General features: G+C 33.2%; 2 protein-coding genes across 3 annotated transcripts in view; one reads left to right on the forward strand and one right to left on the reverse strand.

The window, feature by feature from the left end:
• On the reverse strand, positions 92-6,213 carry LOC105166474 (protection of telomeres protein 1b). Its single transcript, XM_011085848.2, has 10 exons — positions 5,988-6,213; positions 5,689-5,825; positions 5,345-5,537; positions 4,973-5,037; positions 4,739-4,827; positions 3,478-3,759; positions 3,197-3,273; positions 3,043-3,101; positions 705-857; positions 92-497 (listed from the first exon to the last, which is right to left on the reverse strand). Exons 1-10 carry the CDS (start codon positions 6,106-6,108, stop codon positions 282-284), a joined length of 1,392 nt encoding a protein of 463 aa, XP_011084150.1. The 5' UTR covers positions 6,109-6,213; the 3' UTR covers positions 92-281.
• The window catches only part of LOC105166488 (outer envelope protein 64, chloroplastic), an 11,373-nt gene continuing 4,700 nt past the window's right edge, over positions 8,008-14,680 (forward strand). The window contains exons 1-6 of one of the 2 annotated variants that reach the window (XM_011085867.2): positions 8,008-8,442; positions 9,030-9,182; positions 9,280-9,404; positions 12,086-12,211; positions 13,042-13,224; positions 13,333-13,474. In XM_011085867.2, the coding sequence (XP_011084169.1) occupies positions 8,240-8,442; positions 9,030-9,182; positions 9,280-9,404; positions 12,086-12,211; positions 13,042-13,224; positions 13,333-13,474 (932 nt within the window). In that variant the 5' untranslated portion in view covers positions 8,008-8,239. The remainder of the gene's footprint in view (positions 8,443-9,029; positions 9,183-9,279; positions 9,405-12,085; positions 12,212-13,041; positions 13,225-13,332; positions 13,475-14,680) is intronic. The other variant, XM_011085878.2, reaches the window with a different exon arrangement.

The raw sequence follows: 14,680 nt of genomic DNA on the forward strand, positions 1-14,680 counted from the left end.
AGTCACTAACTACTCACAAAGTGCATTAATAATCATCAGGGTGTTGAGAGAAGCAATTGAAGCACTGTAAAAATTCTGATGTCTACTCAATTAAAGGTTATAATGTTTTACCAAATGTTAAGCTCCTATATATCATCCAAAATTTCAGATACATTCTGTATAATTTACAGTCTTGTAAGGCCATAGTTCATCAACCGCTGTGCCATGCCACAACCTATTTACAATGTGATACATTCTATAGTATATTGATCCATTGGAGAAATTATGGATAAGATACATGATCAGCCAACAAATGTAGTGTCAAAGATCCGATAATTCCTACTCCCCCAAATATCATTTTTATCAATATAATAGGATTTCAAGCAACATTGTATCCACGGTGGATTTCTGGGTACATTCTTCAATGTCGACGCTCCATCTTCATCAGCTACTCCAAGCAACATGTTCCGAATCTTAGTCAGCATATCAACAGATTGACAATTCCCAAAAAATTTCATCTGTGTATCAAAATAATGAATTACATTTTAGTTCTATATATAACTCTTTGTTGCTTAAGCTTTTGGTGATGGCCTACCCAAAATTTCAAATTGAGATTTCGAGCAATGAGAGGTGAACTTAGAAAAGAAATTTAAATTCCACTATAAGGTAGGATGAAACTAAAATCTATCAAGGAAACATTGACATAAAGTGGTAAAAGTCATTACCCCATCCTCTGCATAAAGAAAAGCATGGACTCTTGCAGTTGGGTCCTCCAAAGTCAACCTAACTCTATAAATACCATTAGGAGAGAGAAAGTCCTCAGCCCTCCACGGGAGCATTGCAACAACTCGAACTACAGACTTAAATTTACATGTCACCTGCAATCCACAGGCTCATAAGTTGGAAATGACAGCAAGTTATATGCAACCTACGATTCAAGACAATTTACACTGCATATAGGTATATCCCAAAGTGTGAGTCATTGACAAAAAAATGTATCTATCCAAATTTTTCTTTGAATTATTTAAATGGTATGACCAGAAAAAACACAAATTAGATCAACTTCTGAAGATTTAGTATGCATTTAGAGGAATCTGTCAATTTACATTCTCTTCCATGGGAATATGAGACAGCCACCATGGAAAATTAGAAATATGGCTTTGATAATTTATACCTGTTGTCTATCATACACCTAGATATTACATATTACATTTATATACTATACATATCTTAATTATGTTATATTATATTATTATATCGTATAAAAAGGTAAGAATGGATCTTAAAAGTTACTTTGGGTTTTTATCTTGCTAACATAAAGTACTTTCAGTAGACTATGGGGTATATTATTATGTTACCTATAATAATGTACTTTCAGTATATAATATGTAGATTAACATAAAGTTACTTTGGGGTATAATATTACGTTACCTGTAATAATGTACTTTCAGTACTGTAAATAACATTGTTCCCTTCAATTTTAATTTTGATAATATTTTGAACCAATAAATGTATCAATTTATAATAGTGAACTTAGCATTTGTTTGTAATAAGATTTTGTTGAGTTCAGTAAGTAAATTCAATTCTAAACATACTAAACTCCCAATGACTTTTCTAAATATATTTTTGGTACATGTGTATATATATCTTCATTTTTTTTTTTAAGAATCTATTGTACTTAACCAAAATATTATATATATATATAAATAGTTGTATATTTATTACATCATATAATATATTATGAATAACAGATTATTATACTACAGATTAGTCTACAAATAGCTCAAAATGTTTTATATTTCTTAACTTTTTGGTGAAGAAAAGTGCTTGAAAAAAAAAGCTACTAAAGCATTTCCATTGTATATTATTGAGTAATTTCTTAGGTATCCACATGTTATATGATACAATTTAGAATTCCAAAAGCATTATTAAAGAGTCAAAATTTAATTTTTCACGAATTTAAACTTAATCATAGAAAGTTCTTAATATCGGATTTCTAGTTAGATTAAATAAATGAATCTAAAAGCATATCTTCAAGAACACAAAATAGAATGTATTCATATGCATATACAAACAAAAAAGAACTTGACCTTCTCATCACAAATGAAAATTAAAAAATTACATTTATCAACCAAATAAATATGTCTAGAACATATGAAAAATTGATAATAAAAGAAAGAAAAATTGACAAGCCGATCAAGAAAGACTTTTGGCAATGAAATAATAAGTTGTGTATTGCACATATGTAATTTATCATGTACCTAAATAAATGCACCAGGAATGGAGAAGAACAAAAAACTCAATCTCTAACATTGACAAATTGAAATAAATTAAAGTATTAGTCAATTGTTAATTTTGCTAACAAAGTACATAATTTGCTCATATATTGAAGAATGAAATTATTCTTCAGGAACATTTATGAAAAATAATATATTAATCTTAATAATTTAAACATATGCATATAGTGGCAAAGAATTCATACTTGTTATTTATTCTTAATTTTCTTCAACAAGGATTAAACATTTCTTGGTTGGTAAAAACATAAATCTGGTAGCAGCATGCATGTGTTCAATAGTTTTTCAAAAGGAAAAGGTTGCAACACACATGCAAAGCCTTAGTAGTCTGGCAAAACTTAGGTCACGCCTACTCTTAAAATATAAAGTGAAATCACTTTTATATTAAAAACAATGAATCAAGGACTTGTATCTTCTTTTAGAGAAGGGGATGGAAGTATCACAAGAAGCGGATAGGACAATTGCAAGATGCATAATCATAAGCAACTATCCTCAAGAGACTAGTAGTTTTAAGTGGGAGCAAATGCTTCCTGATAATAGAATTTCAAGAAACTAATTTTGAATAATAGCAAATAAACAAAGTACTAAATTCTAGAAGAGCAACAAGTCTAGAGCTTGTGTCCTTGGGACTAAATAAAGAGGCACTAAATTTACCAAAGTCGATGAATGCTGAATATTTTAAATTAATGTTCCTGGATTGATATCATATATGTCATAAGAGATTCGTGCTGTCCATAAAAATGATAGAAAGAATGATGAGATAAAGTACCTCTGGATGTGAGAGGATATTCATCAAACTGACAAAGGGCACATCAGGATGTTCAGTCTCTGATATTCAAAAAGTAAAAGAGCAAAATAAACCGTGTGTTATGATCAATGAAAACTCAGAATACAAAGTCATCCTATCTCTCCTGCAAAGGAACCTGTTATATGAGAAGGCCAAGGAAAACTTGTGAAGGGCATCCTTCCCCATTTAGATTGAATACGCTCATTATAAGACCTAAATCAAATAGAGTGTAACTTATTAGACAGAAAAAGATACCATGTTAAATGTTTTGCTCACTGAGTCAGTCATGGATTATCAGTAAATTATCAAACAACCTAAGATATCAGATTCACAAGGTTTGCTTGTTATGCAACCTGAGTAAATTAGACAACAAAAGAATATTCACATTACACATGCAAAATAAAATCATGCAATTACCTTTGGCGTTCTATTACAGAGTGATCATCATCAGGCAAATAGCAAAGCTTAGAGAAGGGCATTAGCACAGCATGCCACAATGCAGCACGAACTTCACATTTTACATTGATGAGTTTCACCCATTTATTTGTCTTCAAAAACTTAATGCCAATTTTCTCATTGCCTTGATCAACAATCATCCTCAAGATAGTACCAACAGGTGGAAGGGTACACAACACGTCTCTTGATAAAGGAGAGGGTTCCAACTGTAAAGGAAGTGGATTTTCCATCTCATCTTCTAGTCTGAAAAGACATATCATAAGAACATAGGATTTTCAATAAAGATCATGTTCTTAGTACGTAAAAATGCAGATTTTTAAGCAGCCAGGTTATTTGGTTAACAGATGAATCTATAGTTAAAAGGAATAGCACAAAAAACCAAAAAGTTTATAAATATTGAGAGGATTAAATGAAGATAAGCTTCTAACTTCTGGAACTAACAAAAGAAAATAATCTTCTGACCTCAAGAACTAATCAAAGGATGGAAAGAAAGCAATTGTGCGTTAGTCTGAGAATGATAACTAAAAGTATTAACTACAATTACTAAGACAAAGAAACTTCCAAAACTAATCCAAGAATGGAGACATAGAAAATTACAGTTAACATACTGATTACAATTATTAAGACAAGTCTCAGGTCCAGGACGGATTACAAGGTTCTAATCTGTCTCATGAGTATATGATCAAGTCTTTCTACCCGTCCTTTAGAGTATATTTGTTTCCGTTGTGGTTGTTGGTGCGTATGATTTAGACCCATTTCATGAAATATGTCAATTTGAGTGACTAACAGTAAGGGCAAACGGAAAGGCAAGGGCCAGCAGAGTAATGAGGCACAAAACCAAATTCCGATATCTTTATTGCTCTGAATCTTTTCAACTTTCACCCCCTCAAGGATACAATGAACGAGAAATGGAGGAGAGGTTAGCAGAGAAGAGAAGCTCCTCCTCAAATTAAGTCCTACATATGGAGTGGTAGCAATTTAGTGTTATCCTTATCCACACGTCGATCCACTTATAACTAAGACCATCCTAAAGTACAGAAGTAAAATCATAAAGCTGATATGTTGATCCCAGATATCAACTGTCAAAATGCATCTTAATAATAACCTGTTAGTAACCTTTCAAGTGGGATTTATGTAGCTGCAAAGCCTATTGAACTGAAAAAGGAGCGAGAGGGAAAACCAAACAGCCACTAGTGATGTAGAAGGGAACAGAAACACTAACTTGGCTTCAACAAAAGCAGGTGGTGTGTCTGTTCCATCCCAAACAAAGAGCATCCACTCATTCTCCTTGACTTCAAAAATATGCAAAATCTAGGGGCAAAGAAAACAAATGAGGATGATATCACCATTTTTTCTTTGAGAAACTTATTTACTAATTAGGTCCATCACAAAAGTGGGGAACAAATCGTCAACCCTTAAATGCATTAGAAGTCAGTTCTTTGTAACTCTGAATTACCTTGCAAAGCAGATTCAAGTGTCCGCCTTCCTTGATCTCTCTCAATTGCAATGACTCATTCAAGCCTATCAAGCAATAAGTACATACGTAGCACACAGAAAAAGCTACATGCTTTAAGTTCAAGTCCAATGTTCAAAATGTTTCACTCTGGCAAGATGCTAAACAGAAAGTTCAACATACAGCTATAGCATAAATCAGCTAATAAGCAATTCAAGTTTGTGGAGGGCGTGCATTTTTCACCAGAAAACTACTACGACAAGCCTAAAAAGATAATACATCCATCAGCAACAATTTTTTATTACCTTAAACAAGGAGTATTAAATGGTTACACCAATAAGAAATTAGGAATGCACTGAAAAGAAGAACACCCACCTTCAATCTTGTGCTGCATTAACCATTTTCTTAAGCCCATTATGAACTTCTTGTCCTGATCCCTAGCTTTATATCTGGACGAAATTTGATATGGCACAAGCTCTTTACCACTATGGTCTCTCCCTTCAAATAAAGCAAAAGAAGAAAATGCTTTGTTAAACAAAGCATAAACTTCCGAGCCCCTAATTTTCACCTATATAAACAAACATAGAGAAGTCAGTAATCAACACAAACAATTCTCGCCAAACACGAAAAAAGGAAGAACACATAATTCAGTCTGAAAGATTCTGATAGAAGCCAAAAAAAAAAAAAAGAGGAAAAAGTCGGACAAGATATTCATTTACCACAACATGAGCAACCATAATTATATCTCCAACACTCCCAACATGAGGGAGCTTCTCCATAGTTTCAGCGAAAAAGTTTATGTAAATCCCAAGGCTTGGCCGCGATTCATCAATGATCTTCACTGAGCAAAAATAATCTACAAAACAGCCCCAGAAGAAAAACAAAAACACAATCCATTTCAGAGCGATACTATTTTTAAGAGACAATATATAATCTTCTTCTCCCAACCCCCCATCCCCACCCCAACCCCAGAAAAAGGTGGGGAAACAGCGGGAGAAAAGAGGAAAGGGAAAATGACCAGTTCCTTTGGTACTTTTGGGAAGACTAGTCTCTACGACAACGCCAATAAGATTGACTCGCTGATTAATGCAAGCTATTGCGTCCACCAATTGCATGAACTTGTAATCTTCGCGTCCCATTTTCACGAAAAATCGAAACCCTACCTTCCAAGAAATGGATTTTATTCTCTCTTTGGCGTAGACTGTTGGAAGGATCAGTTGGGTTCGTGTAGGCGGGAAAATAAATGGAGGGAAGGGGCAGAAAGGGAAACCATCTCATCTGTTTCTTTTTTAACTTTGTAGGTACAGATATACTTTAAGGTAGATTTTTTTAGAAAAATAAAAAATGAATCCTAATTTTGGAGGGTTTGAAGTGGCAACATCGCAATTGTGATGGTTGTTTGGTATTATTTTAAAATAAAAATATATAAATAAAAAATTTATCAAAAATGAATTAAGATATATTTGCTATTGTTTTTAAAAATAATATATATCATTGTCGATAACGTCATATTATACTATAATACTAATTGAAAATTTTGTTTAAAAAATTCTAAAGTATGTCTTGTATAATTTTGATGAAAGAATTTTTGTTGTAAATGTAAAATCGTATCTTGAAAACGAATGCTTTATAGTTTTATATAAACAAACAATGTACAAAGAGGTCATATGGGAGGTTTTTTTTATTGATTTTGAATATTTCTCGTATAGAGTGTTTTTAATTGGTTTCAAACCAATTAAAATACGTTCCTTGTGATTTGAGTTATTTTTTGTCTGTTCTAAAATTCAATGATAAATAAAAACGTTCAACTATTTTATTTTACTGTGATATTTTGATTGTTCTTCCAATTTGAAAAAGGCAAAGTTAATAACACTGATAGTTATTTGTAGTATGTTTGATTTTATCTTAATAAATTGAGAAAACGTAACTTAAAATATGTATTTGTGTATTTTATTTTACTTTTCGGTAGGAAATAAAAACTGTTGTAAATGTTTTAAATTATTAGACTAACTAAAATTACTTTTTGAAAAAGATGAATGGATATTTTTTATAAAGATAATCAACAGTACACCTATCGAAATTAATATAAAATAATAGAAATACTTTTTAATTATTATTTGACAAAAAAATAAAATTAAATTTGTAATACTATTTTGGATAAGGATAAATAATCATACACATCTGTAAAATTAAATAAAGTAAAAACGCTCTTAACATGCCGTAATATAACTCAAAAAAACTATTCAAGTATGCGCATAAACGGCGCGTACTTGAGAGCCACTATTTTTTATGGTTTAATATATATTATAAATAAAATAACATAAATCAATAAGTACTTAAAAAAATAGTTTCAATTAATCTATACATTAAGTAATTAGGGTATATTTGTCATACTTAAAATTTGATGCGACAACATCATTAATTATCATCTGTTATGAATGTAAAGAGTATTTTTTCTTTTTATATTGATATAAGTTGTTGTAGAACGTTATTTCTACGTACATATAATAAATAATACTTCACGTTTCAACTAAATTATAAATAAGAGTAGAAAAATGGAAAATAATGTGCAACAAAAAGATTCAATATTTTATTAATAATATTTTTTGTTATAATGGAGTGAATGTTATATATATAAAGTCAAAATAGTGTAATCATGATAAAGTAAGTTCCTTAGTTATAGACATTGATACAAAAGTACCATTGATGCATGGAAAATTAGTTTTTTTTTTTTACTCTTTTCTTAATTCTTCTTTTAATATCAATAAATTTAATAAATTTTGACTAATAGAGGAATTTATTTGTTAAATAGAAGCAAATATAAAGAATACTAAATGTAATTTTTCAAACAATAAAATATTTATGTATAATTATATAAAAATTCAAAAAAGGGGAGTATAATTATACCTAAATACATGTGTAAGACAACTAATATTAAATACTTTTTATTTTTTAAATTTATGAAATTATATGCACGCAGATAATACAGTAGGTATAGTGAAGGAACAAAAATAAGTAAAGAATTACGTGAGGCGCATGAGAAACTAAAACCCCACACCAAATTTCACCTCAAACCCCAAAATTCACACACTTCTAGTTTTCTAGGTTTTCTCCTCCATCTCAACACTTCTATCCACACACAAAGACGGACGCCAACACACAGCCTTTAGCTTGTATTCACTCCGGAGTCCTCCGTGTATTTGGTGGGTGATATCACCAAACTACAAGAAATAGTCAGCTGAGCGGTTGAATTCTTGAAAACTTGTAAGAATGGCGTCTTCATCGGCGAACTTGTGGGTTTTGCTAGGGCTTGGTATTGCGGGGATATTGATTATGACGAAGAAGCTGAAGCGGACTGTAAAGGCTGATTTGGGAGCGTTCATAGAGCGGTTGCAGCTATTGCCCCCTCCGCAGCCTGCCCCTCCTAAAGCTCCTCACCCTCTTACTGGCCTCTCTTTTGCGGTCTCTGATGTGTAAGTTAATTGCCATTTACCATATGTAATTTCATGCTTTACATTTGTAAAAACTGGAATATATTTTTGGGTAATTTAGTGGATAATTTGGCCGATACCAGTATAACTTTATTTGGAATGGTAATCTTTGATTCGTATTTTATTTGCATTGCTTGTGGTTATACTGTGTTGTTTTGTTCATTCGGTTTAAGTCTTTTTTAAATGTTAATGGAGATTGGATGTAGAGGGAGGAATTTTTTGGTTGACACTCGTCAGTATGGCATTAATTTGTGTCCGGTTATGCACGCCAGTTCATTACGTTACTGTATCTGATGTAAAGTTAGAAATAAATTCAATTTGGAGAGGTTTTCATTTTAAAATCTAAGTAATTGACTATGAATATTTTATTTGCGCTTTCTTTCTTATGGGCTTGCGGAATACGGGATGGAGTTTGGTGTAACTACAATATATGTAATTAAGGATTTATTCTCTGTATTTGAATTTATCTCACATAAAAAGTACAGTTTTGCTATTAACCTATGAATTACTTGCACTTCGATGCTCCTACAGTTTCAGCTAAAAGTTTTGATTTTAATCTTGACTATCAGATTCAATATCAAAGGATTTGTAACTGGGTTTGGCAATCCAGACTGGTCGAGGACTCATGAGGCTGCTCCTCATACGTGTCCTGTGGTTGCAGCCCTTGTTGATGGAGGTGCCACATGCGTTGGAAAAACTGTCGTGGATGACATGGCATTAGGGTTTGTTCCATACCTTAGCTGAGAACTTTTCAGATTTCTAGCTTATGACGACTTTATTTTAAGTTATAATTTTTTCGTTTGCATCTTCTTAATCCAGTATTAGTGGAGAAAGCAAGCATTATGGTTCACCAACTAATCCTGCCTCACCTGCACGAGTACCGGGGGGAGCCTCTAGTGGTGCTGCTGTAGCTGTTGCTGCTAAACTTGTTGATTTTTCTTTGGGTTAGCTTTGACTTCTTTCTATTTAAAACTCTGTTTTTGTGGGTGGAAATAAATTCACCAGTCACATTGAAATTTTTTGGACAATATATTGCATGAATCTGACAAAAATCCTCTGCCATATTAACAACGGCTATCATGTTTTAAGCCTCTGACGGTCTGACCTAGTTACCAACCTTAATGTTGGAGAAATATCTCAGTATTCTGTACAATAGACACTTTTAGAAGATCACTGCCTATCAGTACACCCTGGAGCTTATTAGAGGGAGATTTCATTATTTTCTTTACTGTTAACAATTCTTGTACTTTGATTTGGAGAAAGTATTAAAGTAATTTCTCAAAGGTATTTCCACACTGAGTTTATAACATTTCTATATTTTGGATCTCAAACATTTCGCAGACAACTTTCACTATGGTGTTGACTATCTTATCCCATAAAAAATTGATTTGTAAGGATGGAAATAAGATATTTGTAGCCTCTATGTGATACTTACTCAAGATTCCTTAATCGTCTATTAATACAATGTTAAAATTGTCATAAACTTCAATTTAATAAAATGTGTCAGTTGTTTTAATTATTCAAGAAACAATTAATGTAAAATCAGATTTGAGATGGGTGGTCTACGATCCAGGAAGTTATGGGGGCCCGATGTCTGTGTGCCTCTTACATGCACATTTTCAATTTTGTAAATGAATAAGCTTGACTTGGAAGTAAGATTTTGATATTCCAGATAATTTTATCATGTTGAGTGCCAGAAATAATACAAGTAGAAAAGAAACAAATAATGAATTAAAAAAGCTAATTGGTTAGACCAAAGAGATAATCTTTGTGTGTGTTTGTTTATGTATATACCAAGTGCATAGCCCATTAGATCCTCACACTCGATATGAAGAACTGATGAAGATTATGTTTCCAAAATGGTGAGAGGTGGAAAAAGATGGCTTCCTTTTCATAGGTTTCCTGAACTTGCAAAGCCAGTCATATATGTTGATGGCATTGCCTTATAATGCATCAAGATTATGTCTCAGATATGCCTGATAGCTCATAACATGATCTTACTCATGGTTATATTCCTTGTTCTCATGCATAAATGCTTTGTTTATTCTTCACCATCAATTCATTATTGGTTTTCTGCGATGCTGGTTTGTTGATGTTGAATTGGTGTGATATATTAGTTTTCCTGGTGAAGAAGCCTGTGCTTTATTTACTTTTTTCTGAAATAGGAGAACCGATCTAATTCAACTTCGCCTGAATTTTGGGTCTGTTGGCTGAGTGACATCTCTATTTCGTTGGAAAAAGGGGGGTTTTGAGTAGTGATTAATGGATATTATTCGATGATCCATCAGCCGATGCAAAGATGCTGTGGCCTCCTTTTTACTCATACCTTCAATGTGCCAATCAAATTCTTTTTGAGTGATACCTCATTCTCTGTAATTTTATCAAGTCTTATGAAGGTGATAAATATCCTACTTTAGCTTTACCCTTTTCAAAAGGTTGCTTGCTATGCATGCTCTACCATTCTAATCAATATGAAGTGAAAAGGAGGCATAATTGGGATATTTTGGGGAAAAACATGCAATTACTGTTTTTTTTGGTAATTACCCATGTTACTTCTTATTGGTCTTAATTTGGTTAGGTGTAATGCTTCAGATGTCAGACTTCAAGGAAATGCAGTTGACTTTATTACTTGTATTAAGAATCTAGATTGTTGTCTGCTGTTAGTGAGTCGTGATTAACCTGTCTAGGCAAGTGGCTGAAATATGCTATAGTAAGTAACAGAAACCCAGAGCTCTTTGTAGTCTGATTTATATTTTATGAAAACTATACCAAGAAGATATGTCCAGGTGATGAGACTAGGAGACATGTGATCACAAAGATTAGACCTCTTCTGGCTGACTTCTCTAGCCAGTATTTGCCATTTAGTCGAATTTATTCTTGTTTTTCACTGCAGATAATTAACCATGTGAAATTATAGATTTCTTCTAAGTATATAAGTTAGGTTGGGAATTAAAGTTCATACCATCTCAGTCGGCTTAGTCTTGCTAGTGAATCAGTTAAAATACAATTGCTTAGAAGCTTTGTGAAATCTTTCAACCTAGGGGTTTTATGTCTTGGAAATTTACTAGATAATGTTGAAGTTTTAGTTATTTTCCCTTGATACTTGATAGTAGTTTTACTTTTGTGGATGAATTGACTTTTCCTCCGTTTTATTTCCATGATTCTCTTATTAAGCTGCCAGTTGATATGGTTCGTTTTCACTTATCTCAAGTGCACAGGTTGAAGTTTGTCACACAGCAAGTTGATATTGGATTTTGCTAGTTAGTATTTGATGGTATTAATATCCCTTATTTAAGCATGCACAAATATATTGTGCAGATAATGGTAAAAGAACTTTGGATTTCAGCACTGCTTATAGTAATTCCTTTTATCTAGTGAAAAGGTGAAACCATTCATTTGAAATAATGTGTCAACTCAAGGTTTTGTCCTAGAATGTGGCATGCTAATTGTTCAAGCAGTGCATCTTGTTGATGCATTTTCTTTCTATCATGCTGATGATCTCTTTATATATGTCCCATTAAGTCATTTTGTGAATATGTATTATAACTATACCTTAGAGACTGTTCTGCTGGTTTTAGATGTTTCTGTCAGAAAGACATCATATTTAACTTGCTACGCGCGGCAGGCATAGATACTGATGGTGGTGTTCGAGTGCCTGCTGGATATTGTGGCATACTTGGCTTCAGACCGTCTCATGGAACTGTCTCCCTTTCTGGTGTAATTCCTGTTTCCGGAAGTCTTGATGCAGTAGGTGTGTATATCTATACTATATCCATATGTCGATTATAAAGATTTTAGATATTTAGGACACTTGTATGCATCATGTGATCATCATGGTGGATGTTCTGGATCTTTCTCTTTTCTGTAACATCAGCAACTAAGTTGTAATGACAACAAAGTTCTTGAATTCAGCATGGAAATGGCTATTGATATAGAATGTAAAACTGCACTATAGGATTCTCCTCAAACCATTAATTTAATGACACTGACAGATGGTTTGAAGTTTGGGAAGCTCTTTGCTCAAGAATCATTAGCATTTTTGCAGAACTGCCTTCTGCCATCAGAATTAGTCAATTAAAAAATCGAAAAACAAATGAGGAGTTGATAGGGATGTCAGGATGACTTACTGCTATTGCATTGTGCAAGTAGGCCAGTGAACATTCTCAAAAAGTAGTACCACATAACACATTTCTGACAAGGATTTTCTTTCTGTTTATCTCTGCCATTTCCAAAAGTCAGCTTACTTTTTGATATATTGGTTTGTTCTCGAAGTAAAAGTAGTAAACTTTTTAATATATATTGTTACAGTAAATGCAATTATTGATTTTTTGAAAAGATTGAAGTGTGGAATACTATTACTTTGTTCTAGAGCAAAATTGCTGGATAATTGTGAATTTTAGTTTCTGTTAATGTTGGTAAAAGATTTGGAGAATAGAACTTTAAAACCCAATAAAAGAAATGGGCCATAACTTCTAAGCATTAAATTCTTCTGAAAATTTAGGACTTCATGATAACATTATTCAGCCTCCTATGGGCTTCCACTTAGCCTGTATTGGTACTTATTAGACATGTGAATTGCAGGGTGGTTCGCGAAGGATCCCAGCGTACTTCGTCGTGTTGGTCATGTGCTGTTGCAGGTTCCGTATGCTGCACAACGCAATCCAAGGAATATTGTGATAGCTGATGATTGTTTCCAGTTATCAAAAGTCCCTGCAGAGCACATTACTCAGATGGTGGTAAAATCTGTTGAGAAGCTATATGGAAGTATGTTCTTTTACTTTTAACATCTGTTGTGAAATGTTTTGTATGAGTTCCTTCAGTAATTTAGTGTTTGTTCCTTATCCTGGATTTCTTATTAGGCTCACCTTTCAGGACAAGTTTTAAGGCGTGAAAATCTTGGTGATTATATAAACTTGAATGTTCCAAGCTTAAGTGCATTCAATGTCAAGCAACTAAATGGTGAGGGAAGATCTCCAATAAGATTGCTAGCAAATGTCATGCAGATACTTAAGAGGTGAGGTTATAAGTACTAATAACGAAGTATACCTTTGTGTTAATATGATACTTTTTTTATTCTTGAAAATGATATCTTTTAAGAAAATGTTTTTCATCCCAACATTTTTACCATAGTATTTATCTTGTTTATATTTTCTAATGCATCCCTTTCTGGTTAAATTTGTTTCTTAGCTTTTAGGTGTTGAGTTCATAACCTCATATGAACTTTACATAGAAGTTGGATTTGTCTGAAGTTGTTATCAGTTTTGTTTTTGCCACAATTTGATTAGCTGGGTTTTTCTTTTTTGTTTTGAATCTTTGCTGTTTACAGGTGTGTTTGTGGTTGCCTGTGACTGTGTGTGTGTCTCTCTTTTGGCTGCTGGCAAAAGTTTCTCCCCTTAGAGATCCTATTTGCAAGCATCTGAATATATGCTGGTGGCTTAGATCATATAATTAGGTGATGGTGGCCAGTGCCAGAGATACAACTTACAAGTGCTAATTTTGGCTGCCTGAGCATGGGTGCACCTGCCTAACATGCTATAAATGTGTTACAAAATGCTTCGATCCATGAGGACCCTAATTGCTGCTTATAATGTGATGCCTGGGCCCTAGGTGTTGGGATCGTGGTATGCAAAATGACTAAGTTGATAGTTGATTGCTATAACAGTGTCAACTAAATAGCAGGGAGATAAAAAAATTTCTGAGAAGTTGAGGACAATAATGAGGCAAGACAGGAAAAACGTGGTCAGATTAGGGAATCAACGCATAAGAAGTTGGTTTCGTTGTAGGGGCAGTTACGTCATCTTTTTATACCTTCCTTTTGTTTTGTTAAGTTGGGTAGAAGATAAACTTCACAGAGCCTAGAGATGCTTACTCTTAGGCCTTATTTACTTTCCATTATTAGGTACGTTGGATAAGTTGCTCAATACACCCTTGTAACGTGTTTACTTTGCATTATGAGGGTCAGGTTTTTAACTCCAAGCTGGGTTGAGTTATTTAACCCTAACAGTTGGGGCCTGTGCACTTGGAGCTAGATGCCTTCATCTTCTCATCCCTGCTTTATGCAACTTTATTTTTTCTTCACACTGTGTGTCTTGGTCATTACTATTTTCGAGCGGATTGAAGTAAGTTCTAACCATATCTCATGATATGTTGAACTTGAATCACTGGTGTGAAGTCTACAATTGTTGGTTTACATATACGTCTTATACTACCAGAGAAAAAT

This window comes from Sesamum indicum, linkage group LG1 (assembly GCF_000512975.1).
Source record: "Sesamum indicum cultivar Zhongzhi No. 13 linkage group LG1, S_indicum_v1.0, whole genome shotgun sequence".
NCBI lineage: Eukaryota > Viridiplantae > Streptophyta > Magnoliopsida > Lamiales > Pedaliaceae > Sesamum > Sesamum indicum.